The sequence below is a fragment of the Drosophila santomea genome, chromosome X (genome assembly GCF_016746245.2).
Source record: "Drosophila santomea strain STO CAGO 1482 chromosome X, Prin_Dsan_1.1, whole genome shotgun sequence".
Lineage (NCBI taxonomy): Eukaryota > Metazoa > Arthropoda > Insecta > Diptera > Drosophilidae > Drosophila > Drosophila santomea.
The window spans coordinates 10,930,595-10,953,281 of record NC_053021.2 but is presented as its reverse complement, the minus strand read 5'-3'; the positions used below and the strand labels follow the sequence as shown (position 1 = coordinate 10,953,281).

General features: G+C 41.1%; 1 protein-coding gene across 3 annotated transcripts in view; it reads right to left on the bottom strand.

Moving 5' to 3' along the window:
* Positions 1–1,700: 1,700 nt before the first annotated feature.
* The window catches only part of LOC120455786 (Kv channel-interacting protein 4), a 41,439-nt gene continuing 20,452 nt past the window's right edge, over positions 1,701–22,687 (bottom strand). For 2 of the 3 annotated variants that reach the window (XM_039642242.2, XM_039642244.2), the window contains 4 exons: positions 16,959–17,159; positions 12,982–13,055; positions 7,066–7,278; positions 6,164–6,424 (listed from right to left, as the gene is read on the bottom strand). In XM_039642242.2, the coding sequence (XP_039498176.1) occupies positions 6,314–6,424; positions 7,066–7,278; positions 12,982–13,055; positions 16,959–17,159 (599 nt within the window). In that variant the 3' untranslated portion in view covers positions 6,164–6,313. Of the gene's footprint in view, positions 3,450–5,305; positions 6,425–7,065; positions 7,279–12,981; positions 13,056–16,958; positions 17,160–22,687 lie in introns of those variants that run through there. The other variant, XM_039642245.2, reaches the window with a different exon arrangement.

The window sequence follows — 22,687 nt, the reverse complement described above, 5'->3', positions numbered from 1 at the left end:
CCCTAATGGAACATGAAGGCGATACTCCGGGCCAAGGCAATTACACCACGTCCCACACTTGGCCCTGTCAATAACTTCATTTCCGGTACAACGTGATTTAATTAACGATTACCATGCTGCCTCTGTCCCCCTCAGATCCTTGGCCAATTTTTTATGTAACAATTAAGTGGGTTTCCTTGTGTGCGTGCCCGTAAACCGACCGCATTATAATTTCAGGACGTGGCCGGTCGACAGGCGTTTCGATCTCAATTGGGGGTGGCCATCATGACCATCATGCGGGCATAACCAGCTAATTCCGTATTAATTTCCCGCTCTGATCGGCATACAAATGCAATGCGGCCATTGCGATTCCATTAGCCGCTCGGCTGCATTCTGCATGCATCGGCTAACTTTTCCACTTCAACTTGGCCAGTTGCAGCACTTTAGCCATCCGGAAACCTACAAAAGTTGCTTGTCAAGATATTTTATACAAAAATAGCATAGAGTTTTGTTGTTTAAACAGGTAGCAACCAATTTGTTCATTATCAATATCTAAACTTACGCTTTCTGTGATGGGTTGGCCATTTCATTAAGGAAAATGCCTGCGCAGCATTTCGTTTTATATTTCATTTGGTTTTTTATTTTTCTTTATACCTTTTATTTTTATACATATTTTAACTTCACAAAAAAAATATTTGTTCTTTTTTAATTAAGTGTTTTCATGCTCATATTTTTCGATTTTTCGATTTTTCGCTTTTTCGTTTGCTTTCATTTTCTTTTTGGTTCATGCAGTTTTGCATTTCAACGACACTTCTTTGTAGTTTTGAAACAATGTTTTGTTTTTTTTTTTCTTTATGTTTTTATTGCATGGAAAGTTTGTTCGCTTGGTATTATCATTTAAAATTTACACCAAAAAAGATCAGCTATGTTTTTACGACTAGTACATTAGTATATGTTTGTGTATATACTCGTAAGTTTATCAATTTGTAATTGTGTTTATAACGTGGCTCAATCGCTTTTTGGCCCAGAAGACGTACATACATCGATCGATTGATAACACTGGAAATTCTCCTCTCTTTGTGGCTTAAAAACGTCGTGGTTCAGCCGATAACAATTCGGTTTTTGATATACTTGTATAGTACTTCCGTAGGTCTTCTGGAGTCCCCCAATAAATGTCGCACTTAGGCCTATGCTATGACATGTATTTTCTGCTCTTTGTATTTGGTTTACTCTTGTTAGTTTTTTGTTTGTTTGTTGGTTTTTAACACACAGTGTATCGCTCACAAATATATGGCTAATACAGTTTTTACATTAACAACTGAAAATTCAAGTGGTTTCTCTAAAACGAGAGTTTCTCTTCGTCAATACTTGTTTAATACTTACTTTCATTGGTAAAATTTGATTTCAACAGCTTATAAATTAGGAAAAAACACACACTTCATATGCATATATTTCTTTGTGTTTACAATTATTTGCATTTGTCTAATCGTTAAGGCTTAGGCCTGGAAAATACTTGCAACTATGTTGGCAATCCTCCAATTTATCAATTTTTTTCAGCTTTTCCTTCTGTTTGTCTCTGTTGTCTCTGTCAATTTGCCAACATTTTCTTGGGGGTTTCTCTATGTATTTTTACTTAAAAATTTGACACTTTGTTTTTGAAAAAGATTTTGCGTTAGTATTTGATTGCTAATTCACACACAGACAAGTAAAGAGAGAGAGAGAGAGGGAGACAGTGTTAGTTAGAGAGAGAGAGGGGAAGTATTGTGTGTGTGTGGGTGGGAGGGTATTATATATGTTATTTAGTACTTCTGTGGCTCCTTTTCGATATTGTCGTGCCCTTGATCAGACCGATCATATGTATATGCTACATACATACATATGTACATACATATATGCAGTGGGAAACCAATAGTTCGAAGGATCTAACATTGAATAACCTTGGAAGTGGGCAGAAAATCGATAACATTTATCCAAAAATAATACAGTTCCTCTTCAACTAGGACAGCAACAGTTTTGTATATATGGGCTCTATTTATTGGACTCGGTTTTCTTTTTTTTTTTTTTGGTTTTTTGTCTATTAAGAAGAGAGTTTTATTGTTTTTGAAAGCTTTTTGTGGGTGTTTCGGCTAAGGTACAAATTTGCTACAGGTTCAATCTAAGTGGAATAGAGTTATCATCTGCATTTCGGTTCGATTTTTGTTCGATTACTTCTGGAAGACTACAGCTAAGTACACAGCTATGTATTTAAAGGGCTTAAAAATGCAACAATTACTTTGAGTTTAGAGTTAATATAGAGAAAGATTTGTAGTTGGTTTAACGGCGAAAAAAACCACTCACTAACTATGTACAACAAGATGTCCAATTAATCCAATTTCTAATAGTTCTCCGTTTATTTTCTGTGTGTCCCTTAGTTCTAGCTACAAAAAATTACAATTACACACCTATGCACTTGATAGATACTGTATGCCTGGTATATATCAATATATATTCTTTGTATATATATATATATATATATTTATATATATACATATGTAAATATAATATGCATATACAGTGGATATCATTTTATGCTACTTCTTTGTTTGCTGTGGTCCAATTTCTGATTCAAACATTTGTTTTTATTTGATTTAGCTTGCACACCCGCACACACAACAGGCACACACACCAGGCACACACACCAGATGTATATCGTACATATTGCCGGCCGACTTGATGACATTTCATCATTGTCACTAATTTGCTAATGGAGAATATATGCGCAGAAACAATACACTCAACATTACGCATTCGCCCTGGGGAACATTTCTCCAATTCTCCATTCTCGTTCACGTCGCTTTTGTATTTGCGGCTATTATTTTGATTTACACATTTATTTACCCACAGGCATTTTGCTTGTGCATGTGTGTGTGTGTCGTGTGTTTACATATATTTCAAATAGAAAGTCAAACTGGTTCCAATTTAATGTAATTAGTATTTTTCCTTGCTATTTTCTTTTCGTATAAATATAGTTTCTGTGTAGATTAAATTTCTCTCTATTTATGTTTCATTAAATCGTTAAGAGTAAGTTTTTTAGTTTTAGTTTTAGTTTCATTGTGTAAAGCTTTCGTTTCGTACATTTTCAATTTTCAATGGGTTCCGTGTAGGTTGCGTGCACTCACACACTGTCAATTTCCATATATGTATCTGTGTTTTTGGGCGCAAGCAGTGGCACTTCCGGTGCCACAATGTACGTACACTTGAGAACTGCGCTGCACTGCTTGCATCCCTTTAAATGCAACCCAGACAATTATGCCGATAAAATCGTGTTTTCGTTGGCCATTCCAATTTTTCCGCACACTTTCATTATTTTCACAATTGCACAAACACATCCATAATTGCATATTAATGGACGTGCGGTACCTGGATTTTTATTTTGGCAGATTCGTGTTGTCTTTCTTGCTACGCATTTCATTTAGTTTCTATGCAAATTTCTGCACATGTGTGTGTGTTTATTTAAGCGAGTGTGTGAGTTATGTGTGTGCGGGCCAGGATGAGAGAGAAAGAGAGAGAGAGAAAGAGAAAAGAGAGAGAGAGAGAAAGAGAAAGGGAGAGAAAGAAAGCAGATATTTTAATTGCCATACACGAATTTCAATTCCCATGCGTTTGCATCCTTGTTGATTTTGCCTTGCATGTGTGCGGGTGTCGGTGTATCGGTGTGTTGGTGTCTTGGTGTGCGTGTGTCTCCTTGGTGTGTCCAATGTGGCATAATGAAAACAACAACAAAAGCATGACAAGCAATAACAGTTAGCAAAAAAGTTAACGCTCAGCAAACTTCAACAGTTTGAAGAACACGAATTTCTATGTGAAATAATGCAAATCGAATGGAATTCAACTGGCAGCCTTTTACATTTATCCAATAAAGTATAAAGCTGCTTTCAATTAAAACAATTTGGTTATTTCACTCATTTTTTGTCATAGACCAATTCAATATTCAATTTGCATTTGAATGCCAACAGTGTTTTTTGTTAAAGCCAAATGATTGGCTAAAATTGGTCTGTTCATTAATCTGCATATATGTATATAGTTTATTTAATATGATTTCTGGGTATTTTACAGAATTTAATTAACGAAACGACACCGTTTCAATTTTCGCTTTTAGTCGGAACAGTTCCAAGAAAAAACCTCAAAGTGAAGCATTCGAAATGTTAAAAATTAATCTGACAAAAAAGTTCTCTCTAGCTTTTTCAATGCACACACACACACATTCAAAACACACCCACACACTTTAAGCTTAATATATAGCAAGCATTTTTGTTTGAGCAATTATCTCCCACATTTTTTGATAGAATCATCAATTTTTTTTTACAATTAATATTAAAGTTTTTTTGTGGTTTAATATACTTTGTTTTCCATCACAGCTAACGGCAATTTATTTAACTCTAGGACATCTAACAACATTTCTAAGAAGACTTTTCTGGGCACAAATAATATAACTCAAGGAAACGTAAAGAATACGTTTTAATGCTTTTCATATATTTTCCATTTTGGTTCATTTTCACTTACATTTTCTAAAGTTTTTTATACGTATTTAAGACTATAACACATTTGACAGTTTGCAACATCAATCAATACACACAGAGAACGGTTTAAATTTCTTGTAAACTTCATTTGGCTAATTATAGTACAAATTATATGATAAATCGGAAACATAATGCACAGTCGGGCGGATCTCAGCTCTATTAACCAATTATATTTCAAATATACGTTTAAATCCATATCTAAAGTTATTTATTTACAATTTTTCAGCTTTTTTTTACAATGTTTCCTTTTTTGGTAGGTGAGTAAACAAACAGTTAGGAAACTAAAATTTATGTTGAAGCTCTATTAAAATTAAAGACAAATTTGATTTTAATTACGAAAGACAATGAATATCATTTTTAATAATGATACAATTTTGTAACAACTTTAGTTATTGCCAATTTCGATTTTTCAGAGATCCACCCTGAAACACACATATATAATTATTTAAGCACAAAATATATATATTGTATACATATATTCAAACACCGAAACGGAAAAGCGTTTTACTGGGGGATGCCACACAGATCTCTAGGGGCTTAAAATAATTTAAAGTCTCCTATTGGTTTCAAAATTGAATTTTATGGACAAGTACCGATAGCGTATTCAATATGCATACTCTTAGACGTTGTTTATCAATTTGAAAACGATTTTAGGCATCTAGAGATATCAATGCCATCCTTTCACTGGGGTGCAATGTGATTGGTTGGTTGGGTGGCTTGGTGGTTGGGTGGTTGGTTGGTTGGGTGGTGATGGCAAGGATACTCACTGCTCACCGCGATTAGCAGGAGACCCCCTGCTTGGCCACCGTGTACCAGGTGCTCACGGTGACCAGCGACGGCGAGTCGGGGGTGGTGGGCGGCTGTGGGTGCTGCGGATCGACCTCGACCTCGTCGGCCCCGCCCACAATCACGTTGAGGGGGGGAAGGGGGTGCAGTTCGGAGGGCGCTAGCTGTGGCGGCTCTGCTGGTGGCGCAGGTGGTGCAGATGGGCCAGATGCTGCTGCTGCTGCGGCTGCTGCTTTCGATAGCGGAGCAGCTGGGCATGCCCGTTGCTTCCGCGGTCGGGACTTGCTGCTCTTGGCCTTCTGGCTCTGCGACTGGGGGTGATGGAAGTGCATGGGCTGGGGGGTGTGAAGGTCGCGACCCACCTGCGGCCCCACCTGCGGACACCGGAAGCGAATGGCCTGCTCGTTGGCCACATTGATTTCCGGCCACCGGGTCAGCTGCTGACCATGGTGACCATGGTGACCCTGCTGGCCATGCTGGCCCTGATGGTGACCCTGTTTGCTCTGGTGGCGCTTCCTGCTCTTGCTGCGCTTGCGTGACTTGGACTGCGACTGCGATCGTCGACCGGATCTGGTTGGCTGCACCACCGCCTGCTGCGGCCTCTGGCAGTGGCGGCAGACAAAGGATCTGTACTCCTCCTCGGAGTCCTCATCATCCTCATCGTCCTGCTCCTCGTCATCCTCACCGACCGCTCCGTAATCATATAGGACATTATTGCAATTGAGTGTGGTTCCAGTGGCCGCCGAGGCGGTGGTGGTGCTGGTGGTGCTATCGCCATCCATGTCGATTATGTGACAACAGTTTTGATGTCTAGTGCTATGTGGTTGCTGCTGTTTTTGCTGTTGCTTGTTCTTCGTCTTGTGGTTGGACTTACGTTTCTCTGGCTCCTGCTGATGCTTCTGATGCTGCAGATGCTGCTGCTGTGCCGACGGCTGATGTCGCCGCCGCCGGGGCACCGTGTACTCATCGCCCTTGTCCGTCGGATATGGTCAGAACGCTGTGTCGAACACGGACATCGACCGGGAGATGGCGTCGTCATTGCGACAGGCCTCCAGAAACTCCTCCAGCGTGACCACGCCATCGCGATTGGTATCCATTTTCTGCGGACAAGAAGACAAGTAGAAATAGTGAGCTAATAAATTGTATACAGTCTTAAAGACAAGAATAACTTTAATAGAAATATTCAAATGCCAATAGTTTAAAGGAAGCAACAGCTGGCACAGACCGCTGAGTGCGAACTGCTTGCCAATGGCTTTTGCACTGCTTTTGACGAACTGCTTCCGTTTCCGGCCCCCAAACGCGCGCTATGGAATTTTGATTTAGAGCGTCGGACGGGAAAACAACTTTCGGTTGTCGGATTGCCCCAATGAATGATCCTGGCCATCTATCATCAATTTCACTCTCGCATGCCGTTGTTTAAGAGCTTTCGCCTTTCGTCGCATTTGATGCGCTCAATTTATTCGGAATGCCAACGACCGCTAATGACAACGCGTGACTGGCAAGCCAAACAGGACGATGTCCTGCAGATGATGGGATGGCTACCCCAACCATCCATCCATTTTGCCGTCCTCAGTTTGCTGGCCGGCAAATTGAAATAGACAATTTGAATTTGCATAATGCAAAGTAAATAAGTTTCATGCTCGCGAGTCAAATTCAAATTGTACGCGCGTAATTAGCATAAATAATGGGCGTGAATTGCCCGGTATTTTTGGAATTCGGGGATTTGGCGGCAGTGACTCACCTGGAAGATCTGCTCCACCTTGCCCTTGATCTTCTCCTCCTCGGGACACTCGTCCGGCAGGCGGCCCATCAGCTCGTATATGGCAGTTACAATGTCAGTCATTTCCTCCCTCGTAATGAAGCCATCGCCATTGATGTCGTACAGCGAGAAGGTCCAGCGCAGCTTCTCCTCCACGGAGCCGCGCGACAGTATCGAAAGTCCTTGAACAAAGTCCTGTGACAGGAAGAGAAATAAGTTGGCATAAATAGGGTGGTGTGAGTGGTGGCGGAATTACAGGTATAAAAGGAATTGAAAATATGTTTTAAGAAATTGCTCGTAAACCGCAGTGAAGTACACCTGCGCTCAGCATTCTAGTTCTATGCGTTCACAAAATACTCCATAAACTATGCCGGTAAGAAATTTAAGGAATCATCTAGCATTTTCTGTAACAACCGTTTAATATTTGCAGCAGTTCTTGCTTGATTTTCATGTAATTACTAAACTAAACAAGTTATTTAGCATCGATAGCTTTATTAGTTTGACCTCGACTGTGCGCTACGCTCCTTCTCATTTCCGGCTGCTGTTACTGCCGCTGCTGAAGTGGACATTTATTTCTATGCTTTGTATGACAAATGTACCTAGATAAGAACTTGCAAGGAGAATGGGGAAAGTTTTTACGATCCCCGAGCCCCCTTTTCTCTGCCCCAGGAGGTGTTGAGGCATTTTGGGAAGGCCACAGCTGACGGTGAACTGAATCTTGCTTTTGCATACCAAATGGGCGAAGTCTGGAGAGGGGGGGGCAAAAAAAAAATAACCAAAAGAAAAAAGCGAGGCAGGAATACGAATTCGGACAGGAGCATCATTTGTGCCTTGTTCTCTGGCCATTTGGGCAATTGCAGCGTCCGACTAATTTATCAAACCGAAATAGAATGGCACAAAAAATTGTACGAAATTCAACGGAAACGAAGCAGGAAACTTTCACTATTCGACGTGGACAAATTGCCAAGTGGCAAGCTGGCAAAACAAGCTGAAAATTGAAAATTCGAAGTGAAGTTTGCACTCTGGCCGAGTGATTAAGCGGATTTATGATAGTTTTTCCTTGCTGCCCAATGCATTGCACTGCTTAATGGCAGTGAATTGGTCCATTGAGTGGATTGCTAACAAGGCAATCGAGTGACTTTGAGCTTCTCTTTGTTATCCTCATCGATTTAGCCCAATGGCAACGTTAGTCGCACAAAATTGAGAAATAATCCTTCGAATTGATGGAGAATCCGTTCAAATATCTTGACAATATTGATGTGAATGCATGCTTAGTGCCCTGTACTCTAAAATAAAACGTAACATACATACATATTTCTAAGAATTTTATGTTTTTATTGGTTTTCAGATTGTTTTTCATCGAACAAAGGCCTTAATTTGTTCGAGGGGAATCAAAAGATTCCCATTTCATTTGCGCAATTCGAATGGCTTGTGAGAATTGACCAGCAGGTCGGCATTGGTTCTAGTTTCCAGTCGTTTATTTCAGGGTTTGTTTAAGTGATCAAAACAAACTGCTGGCTGGCTGGCTGGCTGGCTGGCTGCAGCACTCAAGTGTCATGTTAACCTGGTTGCTTTACTTCACTGCTTGCCAAAGGCGTCCTTTTTCAATCCTTTCTACGCAGTTGCCATGCACTCCTGCTGGATGCCATCTGTATATGTGTGTATGCCAGCATATGTGTGTCTATATGTTTTTTATATTTATTTCCATCACCCCATCACCCCACCACCCCTTCACCCCCTCCTGGCCACCGCCACTCGATTGCTTTTATCTCGCACACTTGAGCAATTTATCTTTTCTGCCAGCGTAAACAGGTCACACACTCTTTGGCCGTTTTACCCCTGGCATATTGGCCCTGCCCACAATTTCACAATTTCACAATTTCAATATGGCCCTGACAGGTTTGCTGTTATCCTGTTTTGTGCTTTTTGCTTTTTCCTTTTCTTATTTTTTTTATATTTTGCCCTAGCTGGGCTGGAACCATTTACTTTTGCCACCACTCTGGTTGGCAGTTTAATAAACGCGACTGTCATGCAAATCGCGCATAAAACACCTTGCAACAATATGTGGAACTTAATTGAAAAGCGGAAGTCTACTTAGTCAGAACGTCACACACAAAACTACGGAATTACTGCTGTGCGAGTGGGATGTCCTAAGGGGGTTAAGGGTATGGGGGTATGGGGGCATCATGGGTTAAGGGCGCTTCTTTGTACATGCTTTATATCGAGTACGTGCCTCGTAGTCATTACAATTTTGAGGTCATTATTCAACAACGAAAATGGCGAGCAGGCAAAAAGGCAAGAGCTCGCAAAAGATAAGCTGTCGGTGGTAGGGGAAAAGCCGGGAAAGTGGGAAAGCGGGAAAAGCCGGGGATTGTGGGGGGGGGGGATAATGTGGGCAAAATAGGGAGCGAACGCTTTGAGATGGACGGCTGACGTGATTGCGATTATTTCCAGCCAGACACTCGAGGATGTAACGCTGACTGCAGTGCAATATTGATTTCTAAATTGCACTCTACTGTTCATAAATGGGAGCGAAGGCTTGCAAATTATCCAATACAATATTTATGACCCACTACTGTGTTCAGTGGGCTGAGCTCTTTGATTGCAATAAGCCATTAAATATGTCGTTTTTGCCATACAAATTTTATAATTGTTATTAACTATCAAATGGCTTAATTTCATGTTATAAATTATTCGTTTTAGCTGAAGTGTAGTAATATATACCAATTTATTTTATCTAGTTGACAGAACCCTTAAAGCCTTATATCCGTCTCACGATCTCCGCACATTTCCTCTGGAGTTTATCATTTTCTCCCAGGACTGTCCCATTGTTTGACTTGGGTTTTGCGTTTCTGTTTAGCTGCCATCCCCGGTATTTCCCTTCCATTCCGTTCCTGCACTTCTGTCTTCTGTCTCAGTGTCTTGTGCTCGCCTACTCCTATTTTTCCGCCTCTGCTCATGTTTTTCATTGTTTTTCCTCGCCATTCCCCGCATTCCCGATCCCCTGCCCATATTAGGTCACAGTGCCTGACAAAGTTGGCGTTAAAATCGCCATAATTCATCGTTTCAATGGTTGTGTGTGTGTGTGTGTGCGTTAGTGTGTGTTCATGTGTCTGTGAGCTTCCGGTTGCCCCCAACTGCTTGCTCCTTTGACAACCGGAAGTGGAGTTCATGCTCGGACATTGCAGGGGCAGTCGCAAGTCTCTGAATAAAGCGAAATATGCAAGAAGCACACAAAAAAATACACAAAATCATTCGCAATTTGCATGCGCCATGGGGGAGCTGTGGAGGCTCTTCCTCTTGATTCGCGAAAATTTATGCGGTTTTTTCCACACTTTTCTGCTCCTGCTTTTGGTTTTTTCTTTTTTTGTGCCAGCTTTTGTTTTGCATTCCACGGGCTGCAATAGAAACGTTGACAATGACAGGCGACAGCAGAGAAACACGCGAATGCGCTGCAAACTATAGATTTTCACCCCATTTTTATTTCAATTTCGAGACATTTCTCTTTGATTTCCGAATTTCGAGCATTATATTTTTTGCTATCTTGTCTATTTTCCCCTCCAGCCAAAGCAGGCGGAAATGCATTTTCCATATTCCATGACCGCTTGCAGCTTTTCCCATTTTTGATGAACAATAATTTTGCATAGCCCTCAAAGAATGCTAATTTTGTTTCAATTTTCATTAGCATAATATCATCGATAAGGAAATTTTTTAGGAAACTATGATATTCAAATGTATTGTAATTTAGATACTAAACCGCTTGTGTGTTTAATATTAATTATAACCAAAGCCTGTTGAAATCTTAAAAACTCTGCGTTTGTTACTTATTTTGCGACCCAACTCACTTGGCTCACTACCCCCAATGACCAAACACTTTTCGGCACCCAAAAACTTTAATGTCCTTTAAGTTGGATGGGTTGTGAGGGGGGAATGGGGGGGCGGGGCATTTTAATGCGGGGCGTCTGGCGTCTGAGTGTGTACTTTGCGTATTACAACTTTTATGCTGAGCCAGTTAATAGAGCGCTAAACATCTATCTGGCGATACTCTTTGTTGCCCCGACTTGCTGTTCCCCGGTCGCTGTCACTAATAAACCGTAACTAAAGGCGCTTACCAGGCCGAGAAGAACTTGCCCCATTGACCTCAGCTCGTCCTTCTTGTTGTTGCTGCTGCTGCTGTTGTTGTTGTTTCTTGTTCTTGGGGGCGTTTTGCAGCGTCATTTGGCGCCATCCCCCTTTCAGAGCCCCCATTTTACCGCCCCTCTGAGCCAAATCAGCTTCATTTAGAAACTCACGATGGCACACAACTTTTGCTTCTAAGCTTCACTGCGAAAAATCGTTTGGTTGCCTGCTCGCAGCAACGAAAAAAAATTACAATTTCTTAGAATATAAAAGTACATAAATTGAATTTTACTGAAAAAGGTTGTTCTACTTGTATATAAATGCCTGGGATTACAAAAAAGCAGTTTTTACCCAATAAAATATTCAGTAGTTCAATTTTCGCTTGATTTTTCTAGCAGTGTAGCTGACTCAAACCAAGCCAAAGCAAACTGTACTCAACTCGACTCGGCTGTCAGCCATATTTTATACTTAAAATGTCTAAAGTAATTTCATTGTACTTAAGTCGGCAGAGTCTGCTTCTGCTGCTACCGTCTCCTCTTCGTTTTCTCACCAGCATCTCGTGGCACCACCTTTCACGCACCACCCACAGAACACCACCCACACGCACCACTTCCACCCACCGGGTGACCTCAACAATTTCACTTTGCGCCGCATCATCGTGCGGACATTAAGAAGAGGCGCACCGAGTAAATTAAATTGAATTGAATTGCTTAAGCCTCTCGATGTCCGTCCGTGCACTTGAGTCGAGTCCTACGCATTTGCCTGGCCATTCAATTGGCAAGATTAATTATCGATAACGATACGCCGACTATCGAGCGGCAGGGATGCGATTCAATCACAACTATGGCCACACTCATCTCCCCTCAGTTATCTATGTAGTTGTCCATAAATTTGACCAATGCTCTATTATGTGAAGGAAATTGAGTGCAGGTACGCTGGGATAAAAAAGTATATCCCATTCGCACGGGTAATCATATTAAAATTAAACAAAAAAATTATAATTAACTGAAGCCACAGCTCCAGCTATTGTTCTCTATTCAAATTGCAAGCACTGATGTTTTTGTATTATATTTGCTAGAATTCTAATATCCCATATTCTCTCGCAGTGTAAACACCCAGAAATGGCCAGCTATTTGGGCATATGTAAGCCCCTTCGAATGGCAGTGCGTTGCCTTAATTGCATATGACACCCACAGAAAGTAGTGGGCGCCACAAATTGTTGTACAAAAGTTGATTCCTAAGACAATTTCTCCATTTCCTACCGATGTTCCAATCTAAATCGCAATTTGGCCCGAGGACCCAGGGCACACGGCCGAACTCCATTAGTTGCTCTTCATTGGAAGCGAAATTGAGATTGCGATGAGGAGGAGACCTGGTCAGGATCCAAAACACACACACACACACACACACACACACACACACACACACTCACGCATCGCACACGGAAATGAGCTGCTCAAATGCTTCCCATTGCATTTCTCATACTTGTCTCTGGCCGCAGGCCACACTTTGATGTCGCACGAAGGGCAAGGGACCTGCGAAATTTGCACAGATATGAAAAGCTGTGCTGGCGATATGGTGCTTTTCACATAGAATTTGGGGATATCATTAGGGCCAAGGCCAGGTTTCGTTAATCAATATGGAAATATTTCACAGAATTTAAAAATTCATCCAGTCACATACCATGTGTGTATATATTAAATGGTTGCTAATTAAGACATGTATCTATAGCTTTTCTGGTGAATTTTCATCTCATTGATAATCGAAACATTAACTTACCTCGAAGCTGACAATGCCGCTGTGATCCTGATCCAGTGTATTAAATACATAGTGCGCGTATAAGGTTGGATTGGCTGTTTATGTTGGTTGTGGCGCATTTTCGACGTGGTTGGTTGAATGAAAACAAGAAAAGAGGGGCGTTAAATAAGAACATTCAGCGGGTTGGCTGCCAAATGCTGGCAAAAGTCGACCAATTAGGTCTCAACTGAAGCGGTTAAAGTTTTGGTAACATTAACAAACGAACGCTAGACATACAAATACACATACACACGTAAATAAATATGATGCCACATACACCAGAAAAAATAAATGGGAAAAATAAACGGTAATGAAAACATAGAAATGATAAATTTGTGAAAAATATATATTTTCCAATCTAATATGTAGGAAAATAAAACTAAGTCCTGGCTTGCAGTCAAGAAAAAATACAAAATTCCACCTGATTTTTTTCAGTGCAAGGAAGCGATAGCGGTTCGATAGTTAGATGGTACAAGGATATGACTCTTGAAGTCTGTTCCTGCTTCGCAACTTCTATGTGGGTCGTCTTCACTGCAGAAACTTTAGCTTTTCCTTTCAGTTTTGTCAACCGCAAAAGTTTTCCCATGTTTTCGTTCCATTTGCTGCTATTATTTGTTAGTATGTGTGCTTTTTGTCTTTGCTGTTTATCAGTGAAAAATTCAACATTTTTTGGGTCTCTGGGTAGGCGAAACTTTTACAGGATGGCGAAGAGGGTTAAGGGGGGACGGGAAACAGTTTGCAGCTAATTATGCGAGTGTCTTCTGTTTCTGCTGATAAGAACTGCTTGCGGACACTGCTTGAAGCTGATTTTGAAAAAGTGTTGCCTACTTATGAGGGCATTGCCTGCTTAGGGGAGTTTTCCCCTTCGGCTAGATGTTCCTTGTTATCGCGCTTTCCGGCTTTCACCAAGAGCACTTAGCGCACTTAGTGTCCCCGCCGCCTTTTTCGCTGTCAGAAAGATTGTTTTATCTGGCCATCACATAACATTTTGATTATTGCGCTCGCGCTCACTTGCTCAGCTACTTTTTTACGATTCGCGTTTATGTTTACGGCTGGATGCCAAAGTTTTTTCTCATGTCTTTATACGCTCACAACGTTTACACCGTTTTGGCAAGACGTCAGTTCATAAAGCTCCATCAAATGACATTCAGGGCAACGAGAAGTCATTTTAAAAACGCGAACTCATAAAGCTAAAGTTCAGACCATTCACGAATTTTGTTGCATTTACAGTTTGCAGTCGATAAGTCAATTTGGAAAGAAGTTTACTAGCTTAACAGCTTGCTAAGTGCAAAGATTTGTTAGTTAATAGGCTTTTTATTGAATTAAATGTTATTTTCGACTTATTATGATTAAGAATTTAAAAATTGTGTAATATTCAACAAATTGCACATAAAAGAACACATTGAAGTCAAGATATCCTCGTTAATTCCTCCTACTCAAAAGTTTCAATTCAAATACGGGCTTGAACTTTAAACTTTGCAGTGCTTTAAAGCCGTGAGTCGCACTGTATTCACGTACCGCGCGGGTGTATAAATTTATTTGTCCAAATTTATTGTCGCTATTTGATGCTTAATGTTCTTTTATGACGCATGACGCAGGGAGCCACGCCCACAAGGTCACAGCTCAATGGCAAGGATGGCATCTGCTCCTTGGGTTTTTTGTGCGTTGTGCCAAATCAAAAATGACTGCAAATGTGCCATGTAAAAATTGTTATAAAATTTGCGCAGAAATTTGCCAAAAGAAGCCGCGCGAAAAACAAAGCAAAAGAAAATACAGCGAGGAAAACAGCCCAAGTGATAAATCACCAACTTTGATGATGATTTTTTTCTCTCCGTCTCGTGTGTGTGTGTGTGTGTGGGTATGTGTGGGTGATTGTGTATGTGTGTGTGTATGCGGCAAAGCAGCTTATCAAAATAAAAAATGATTTCATTATTTATTTTTCATCAGATAACGGCCGACATGATGAAGAATAAGAGGCATGCTCGGGATTGGGAGCAAATACATAAGCCCCATGTTTACTGCGAATTTCTTGTTTCCGTTTCCGTCTGTCAATTGGCGTTGGTGTTGGCCACCATTGTAGCTAGTCAAAATAGGTTTATTATAATAATTCAGTGTCCCAGCATGTGTAGCAATAACTTTTCCCAAACTGGATTCAAGCGGCCTTAGCGGAATTTATGGCCCATGTCTGGCTGAATGGCGAGGTGCAAAGGAATTCTCCATTTTGTGCGATTCAAAGGAAATTCATGGGAATTGCTCAACTTGTTAACTTGTTTAGCTTGTTTAGCAACGCAACGCAAGCCCTTCAGTCCACTAATATGTTTAATCAGTCATTTAAATTGTACTGCTTGAAATAAGTCCCAAGAATTTGTCACATTTAATCTAATGCAAAGATTTGTCACGTTAATCTAATAGAAAGAAGTCAAAAAAAAAGTCTAATTTTGCTTTTAAGAAAATTAGCTACGAACCAATCCTTTTCCTGAGTTTTCTTTACATTTCATTTCTTTGACATACATTTTTTTCGATTTTTTTTTGCTGGCAACAAACCCTTATCCCAAACCGAATTCCCAGCCCGCAGCAGACCGTTGCCCGCAGTAATCTATCAGAAATTCAGTTAGTTACCGGCCACTGAAAGAATCCATCCCCTTTTCATTCTCGGTCTCATCTTCAGTTTCAGTTTCAGCTTTTGCAAATGTAAATGTAAATTGTGCACAGGCCGAAAGCTCGACAAAACCAAAAGCAAAAAAAAAAAAAGAAAAACTAAAAAAAAAAAGAAAGTAAAAAATGCAGAACAAAATTTCACTTGTTGTTCAAACGAGGTCAAGTGGGTGGCTTGGCTGGCACGCCCCCTCTGCGACCGCGACTTGTGAAACATGATTTTGCTTTTTATGCTTTTTTGCTAATTTGCTTTCTGCATTTCATATTTTCAGAAGCCAAGGGCCAGCCTGTGCCGGGCCAGCCAAACAAAGAGTCGCCTTTTGGCCAGTCTGAATATAGCCGAGCATCGTCATTAGCATCATCCTCGGGTTCCCAATCCTTCCACCTCCCAACTAGTCTTCAGTCTCCCAGTCCATCCTCCTTCCTATCATCATCATCATCATCATCATCGTCGTGATGAACTGGCTTTCCCCGATGATCATCCGCAACTCTTTGGTAGCCCCGCCCATGGGTCATACGGTTTCATCAATGGCTTTTGCCTTGGGTTCACTTTTCCTGGTCACGACGTTTGGGGAGGGGAGGGGAGGGGGCTAAGTGCTAAGTGCTTGGGTCGGTGGGAAATCTCCAGTCAATTGCCATTTGTTTTGTGGTCCTTTGCTAATCGTAACTCTCATTTTCATTTCCACTTCGAGTTCCATTCGAGTTCCGCTCTCTCATTTTCCGTTTCCGCTTTCGACCCTTTCGACCAAATCAATTGGAGTTAAGCGCTTGAAACGAATTCCAGTTTTGGGCCGAATTTAATTTATTCCTTTAAAAGTGAATTGTTAGGTGGCAAGCAACAGATATAAAACAAATTGTAGAAATATAAAATATAGAAAACACAACCTAAGAGTGTTGATAATGATGTGACTCTCACACACACACGCTCACGCAAAACATATTGACACAAACAACAAACATTAAAACAAACACAACAGATAACTATTTTGCAAAGTCAACATTAAATTCTAGATTATAGTACGACACGGAACTGGAGCACACACATCTAGATCGATATCGATATCGTTATCGCTATCGGGATCGTTATCGTTATCGGGGATCGGGATGTTGCAAGTCGAACTACACAATGTTTTGGTGGTGACTGTACTGTTTGGCTAGCGTGTGAGACCGATAAGTGCTATCGGCTAATCGCTATCAATTGAAATGGCGCTAATGCAGATATGTAAGAGCAACAATACAGTAAGGCAGGCGTTAGTAATCACTAGTTCAAGTCAGAAGGGTTAACGAAACAATGTATACTGTACCGCACGAACCTCCCTGTGGAAAGAACTGCGAGTAGATCACTTTGAAGGTGTCCTCCTTGACGACGCCCGTCGGGCACTCAGCCTTAAATCCCCGGTAAATTCGTTTGATCTCGTCTTCCGTGAAGCGTGTGGCGCGGCTCAGCGCACTTAGCGAGTCGGGCCTGTACCTTGCCGGCGTTTCGAACTCCTCCAGTTCCGAATCTGCAAATGTAAATGGACAGAGCACACATTAAATGGGCTACAAAGCTTATGTTTGTGTATAGAAAAAGTTGTTTCAGCTTAAATGGTTTTTTTGTAGAATTAAATCATACTTCAGCAAAATTTAACAAGGAAGGTATCAAATTAACTTAATTTATAATGTTGTTGGCTAGAATCTTGCGCACTTTTTCGTTGACAATGATACTCAGCATTTTTTCACGAGTTTACAAATTGAAAGTCACGAAGCAATGACGCTGTACAACTTTTAAAGTATATAAAATGTTCTTTAAAAGAATCTTCATAGGTTCGAATGGTTTAGTACAACGAAATATTTGATATAAATTCTAACTTGAGAGCTTTCTGAGAAAAGTGTAGTCTTTTAACTGGAAACAGCGTCCAAAGGCAGAACTCTGGGAATACAAATTCTTTTAAATTTTCTGGAGCAGTTGTCTGATGTACGACAAATCCGCAGCATGAATACGTTCGTTGCCTTTGGGGCATGTTCTAGTCCCAGCTTGCTATTGCCACAAGACCACCATAAGAAGGCCCCTAGAAAACCCCTCAAAAGTCCCTTCCACTGCACCTCCTTTGCGCCAAAAAAAGAAAAAGAAAAAAAAGCGACACACGCGATTTTGATCTGTTGAGTCGCTCGAAGTGTTTGAATTGACTTGGCAGTTGCCTTAAGTATCTTGTACTTTGCCTGTCGAAAGTTTTTCGCCGAGCTGCCTTCATGGGCGGCGTGGCAGGTGTTGGTGTCAAAGGGGGGTTATCAGTGGCGGTTGGTTGGTTTCCTCCCAAAAAGGTAAAAGCCGCTTGAGTTTTTGTTGTGCCTCGGTCTGACTTTGACTTTGGCGTTGGCGTCGGCGTGGTTCCTTTTCAATGGTGCTCTTTGTGGCTGAGGCGCCTCAATTTTAGTTAATTAAAAGTTTTAACCTCACACACGCACACAGCGACTACTTTTAACTGCACTTCAAACATTTTGGGGCATACTTTCTATATACAATGTTGTAAGTCAGAGGGAAGAGTAAAGCCAGTTGTTAGTTTATAGAAAGTAATCAAAATATATATTTGTATATTTATTCAATGAAGGTATAACTAGGTATAACTATAATTATTGGCCAAAATATTTGTCGAGTTTACTATAATATTTTTAGCTTCCATTTTTATTATTTGGAAGTGAAATGAAACCTTTTTTCTAGTGTTCATGCAGTTAGTTGCACACACAGAGAAAATTTTGTGAGTTGAGCTCACGCGCTTGACAAATGGCTGCTTAAAAATGCATGAGACCGGGCAGCGGGGAAAATGGGGGAAAAGCGAAGAGCGTGGGAAATTCATGGCACCAGGAAAGGGGGGGGGGAGGGGGAGGGAGGCTGTACATTTTCTCTAGGCAAGGGCGTTGAATTGTTGGCCATGCTAAGCGCCCGAAAAGCAGGTTTCCACCTAGAAACAAAAGGAGGGGCGCAGGGTAAAAGGGAAAGTAAAGAGTAAAAAATGCATGGGGGCGGGGGGATGGGAAAAGTGGGAGGGGTGGGATGATGGGTGGTTTTTGGTCTGCAGACGACGGCCTGCAGTTGTCGTTGCCTTTGGCGTTAGTTTTTAATTTGCTTGCTGGCTTACGCCACACACATGTGTGCAAATGCATTTTCATTTTGGCCAAAAATTGGAGAGTCAAAGTCGAGCGCTTATATATTTCGTTTTACTTTTCACAGCCGCTGCCTACTAGAAAAACTGCTATCAAAAAATAAAAATCTAAAGGCAAGTAGCTTATGACAAATTAAAAATTATTCGAATATGTGTGTGTATGTATATAATTTTGAGGGTTTTTAACAAGAGAACAGCAGTATAAAATTCATCTTAGTTTAACTAATTTACGGCAATCGGTTTTTCTTTTTCGGGGTTTCCTTGGACATTCCTTTCGGTCTTACTACTGACACTCATTTTGTCTGTTTATGGCTTCTTTTTTATTTCTTGTTCCCATTTCCATTGCCATCTTTTCAGTCGTTACACTCGAGTGGATTTGCATTCGCATTCTTTGGGGTTCTGCGTTTTATGTCTCTGGCATCGTTTGCATCTTTCTCACATTGTGAGCAAATTGTTGACGAAATGCATTAAGTCTAATATATATTCATGTGCAGCTGGCATCTGGCGTTTTGTTTGGCTTTAATATACCAAAAAAGTTGTCCCTCAATTTTTCTCGCCTTCCCCTGTCCTTTGGCCTCATTTTTTATTTGGGTCTCTCTTTATTATCAGCTGCTGGCTCGGAATTCTCACGTAAATGTCTAAATTATTTGTGCGACAAACAAAACGGTTTGCGTTGATGATGCGACAGCTGTTGGGCGAAAAACAAACGAATTTCTAACAAAATAAATCGCAACCAGCGCCCAAATGCAGGCAACGTTTTTTTCGTCAACTGCTTGCCAAACAGGGTAAGCGGTTGTGAAAGCAGTGCATACTAGGCCACTTGATATTGTGACATAAATAATTGATGGTTATTTTCTATTTTATGCCTTTTTAAGTCTCATGAGTATGAATATTAATAGCAAATAGAGAACCGTTGAATTTACTCTCACTTCGAACTACTGAGTACTAGTCTCTTCGAGCATTGGTCTTAGTTTGTGGTTTTTGTTTTGGTTTTTATTTCGATGCCACCTGCTGGGGTCAAGGTGTGAAAACACATGCCTCATTTGTTGTGGGTGGCTGGGTTGCTGCGATGCTGGGCGGCGGGCGGAGGGCGTGGCAGCTGTGGTCTGGCAATTGGCAAACATAACAATAAACAAGAGGATGACAGTGGCAGGGCATTTGCGGGCAGTTGTTGCATGGATTGCCATTGTTGTCCGTGTAATTTCAGATAGAGCACAAAGCAACCGAACCCAACTGCAATTGCAGTGCCACACCACGCCGTGCCACGCCCACTTATTTGCCGCACCCGCCCACCGCCCATTCACCTCATCTTGCATGAGTTCGCATAATAAGTTCCTGTTTATCTCGACTCGGTTTGCGCTTGTTTGCCCAACGTTGTCTGCATTCGCCTCGCTTAGCCCCTTTCCCTCCCTTATCCCATCCTTTTCCCCTATGAGTGTGTATGCGCGTGTGTGTGTGTGGCTGCGCAGGTGTCATGTTTCCGTTTCCGCTGCAACAGGGGCAGCAGCAGTAGCAGCAGCAGCAGCAGCCGCCACTCAAGTGCAAATATTTTTGCATGCTCCACCCCACACACTCACACAAACAGCTGTGCCCAAAATAATAGCGGTCAATTACGAAAAATTCGTCTATATTAAAGTCACTTTCAATTCAGAGTAAAGTATCGAAAAATATATTCCATTTTAAGAAATAACATTTATTTCATATACATATGTATGTATGTATTTTTTTGTTTGGTTTAAACACGCCTTCTATTTCGACTGCAGTTGTAAATGCGGAAAGTGAAAAACCGCAGCCAGCACAGCCCCCTTTTTGGCATTTTGGGGGTGTGGCATTGGTTTTTATTAGGTATGTGCTGCAGTTCTTGTTTCCGTTTTGTTGTGCAATAAAAATATTTGCTTTCGTTCAATTTCAAGTGTGCGGCATGTCGATAAGTGCCAGCGACTGCAGTTTTTCCAAATGTTTACCTCGCCAACAGCCACGCCCCCACCTTTGTCAACTATGAAAGTGCAAATTAATAAAAAATATATATGTATTTTATATTGCGAAGGGAAGGGACGGTAGATGGGCGATTCGTCTGGGCGGTGGAATGCCTTTGAAGATGCGCACTCAATCGAAGTATTCACAGATACTCAGACACGCACACATGCACACAGAACATCTTCAAATGCCTTTGGCTGATTTTACTGCTTTCATTTTTATCTCTGGGTTTTCCGCTTTCTTTCTGCTTTTCCGATCGACAAACCGAACAAATAAAAGATGTGTTGGAGTATAAGCGTTTTTCGCGTGCTAAAGGAAATTAAATTTTATGCTAGCTATTGAAGGTTTTTAGGGATTTCGAATGCTAAACTTCTTTATGACTTTTAAAAAATTAAAATTACTTCAGAGCGATTCAAAATCTTCAATTGCCCAGCTGCAGTAATTAAATTTTAGTGCGTAAGTACTTCTTACCAAGCTAAGCTTGAATACAATTGCAGCAAATTAGCAATACTCATAGACTTAAAAAAATTACGCATTTTATATGCAAAACTCCTGAGCTATAAATTATTTTCCCAAGCTTTAAATTGATCCGCATGCACCAGTGTTTAAATATTCAAGAGGTCAAATTACTTGCGTATGTATTTTTCAATGGAACCTAAGCTCTTTGGTCTCACATTTTAAAGCCTCACTTCAAGCCAGAGGATTTTCATTTCCTGGGCTTAGCCTGGAAAATAGTTTATTGTATAAAGAAATGTGTACTTTAGCCGCATTTTCCCTTTTCCTCTGTTTTCGTTTTTTCGTCAAGATGAAATCCCACTAAAAACAGATTTATCCACACATGGACAGCACACACAAATGTAAGTGGAATGGAAAAAACTGAGGGGGAAAAACTAGCAAAGAAGGCGAGTAAAAAGTTGGACTGCAAGTTTGCCGCACAGACAATGCTCCGACACTTATCTCATTTAATTTCGTATAATTTTTTCCTCTAAAGGCGGCACACACACACACACTTACTCACTGGCACACACATGCAATGAAAGCAGTGCAACTTTGTAGCATGTTTCCATCACATTGTTGCAGACGTTTGTGGATGGCTTCGGCGCGGGGAGGGGGTTAATGAAAAAACTTTTTCGGCTTCTGCTTTGTTTTATTGCGCATTTTTGCGGTCGCGACTGTTGGATCCGAGTTGCAGTCGCTGCCTCAGACAATGGCCAAAACAAATTGCTTGCCCACAAAAGGGGGGCGTGTCCAAATCCCTGCACACTCCCTGATAAGAAACCACACACACACACACACACACTAGCGCACACACACTAGGTGTGCGAGGGGCCAGATAATGTGAGAGACGAAATGCACTTAACTCATTTACGGCCGCGCCGAATGCGCTTAAATAAATTAAAATGTGGCAGGCCCTGACACTTAAATGCATGTGCACACGAAAGGCGGGCATCTGCATCAACGGCTTGGTGCCCTACAACACATTAAAACTAAAAAAAAAAAGTATTGCAGCTTTAAAATACTCAGATATGTTTGTTACTTCTGCCAAATTAGCCAAGATGGCCTCTAAAACGGCAAAGCAGTTCAGTGTGCAAACTGCTTTCCAATTACACTTCCTGTGCACTGCTTTATGACTATAGTATACATGTTTCCTGTTTAGGGGGGTAAAAGTTTTTAAAAGGAAATTTCCTAAAGAACAAGGGCAATTATTTAAAAAGAAATATATTTCAATTAAAATTTAACAAAATTAACACGAATGAATTCTGTTATTCGAAGACGACCGATTGAGCCGCATTTACAGGGTATGAACGCCAAGTTGCGACACAGTTACCGCCGCCGACAGGCGACGTCCTTGCCACCTCCGCTTTCGCTTGGCTGACGGTGAAAGGCGAGAAAGTGTGCCAAGAAGCGAGTAA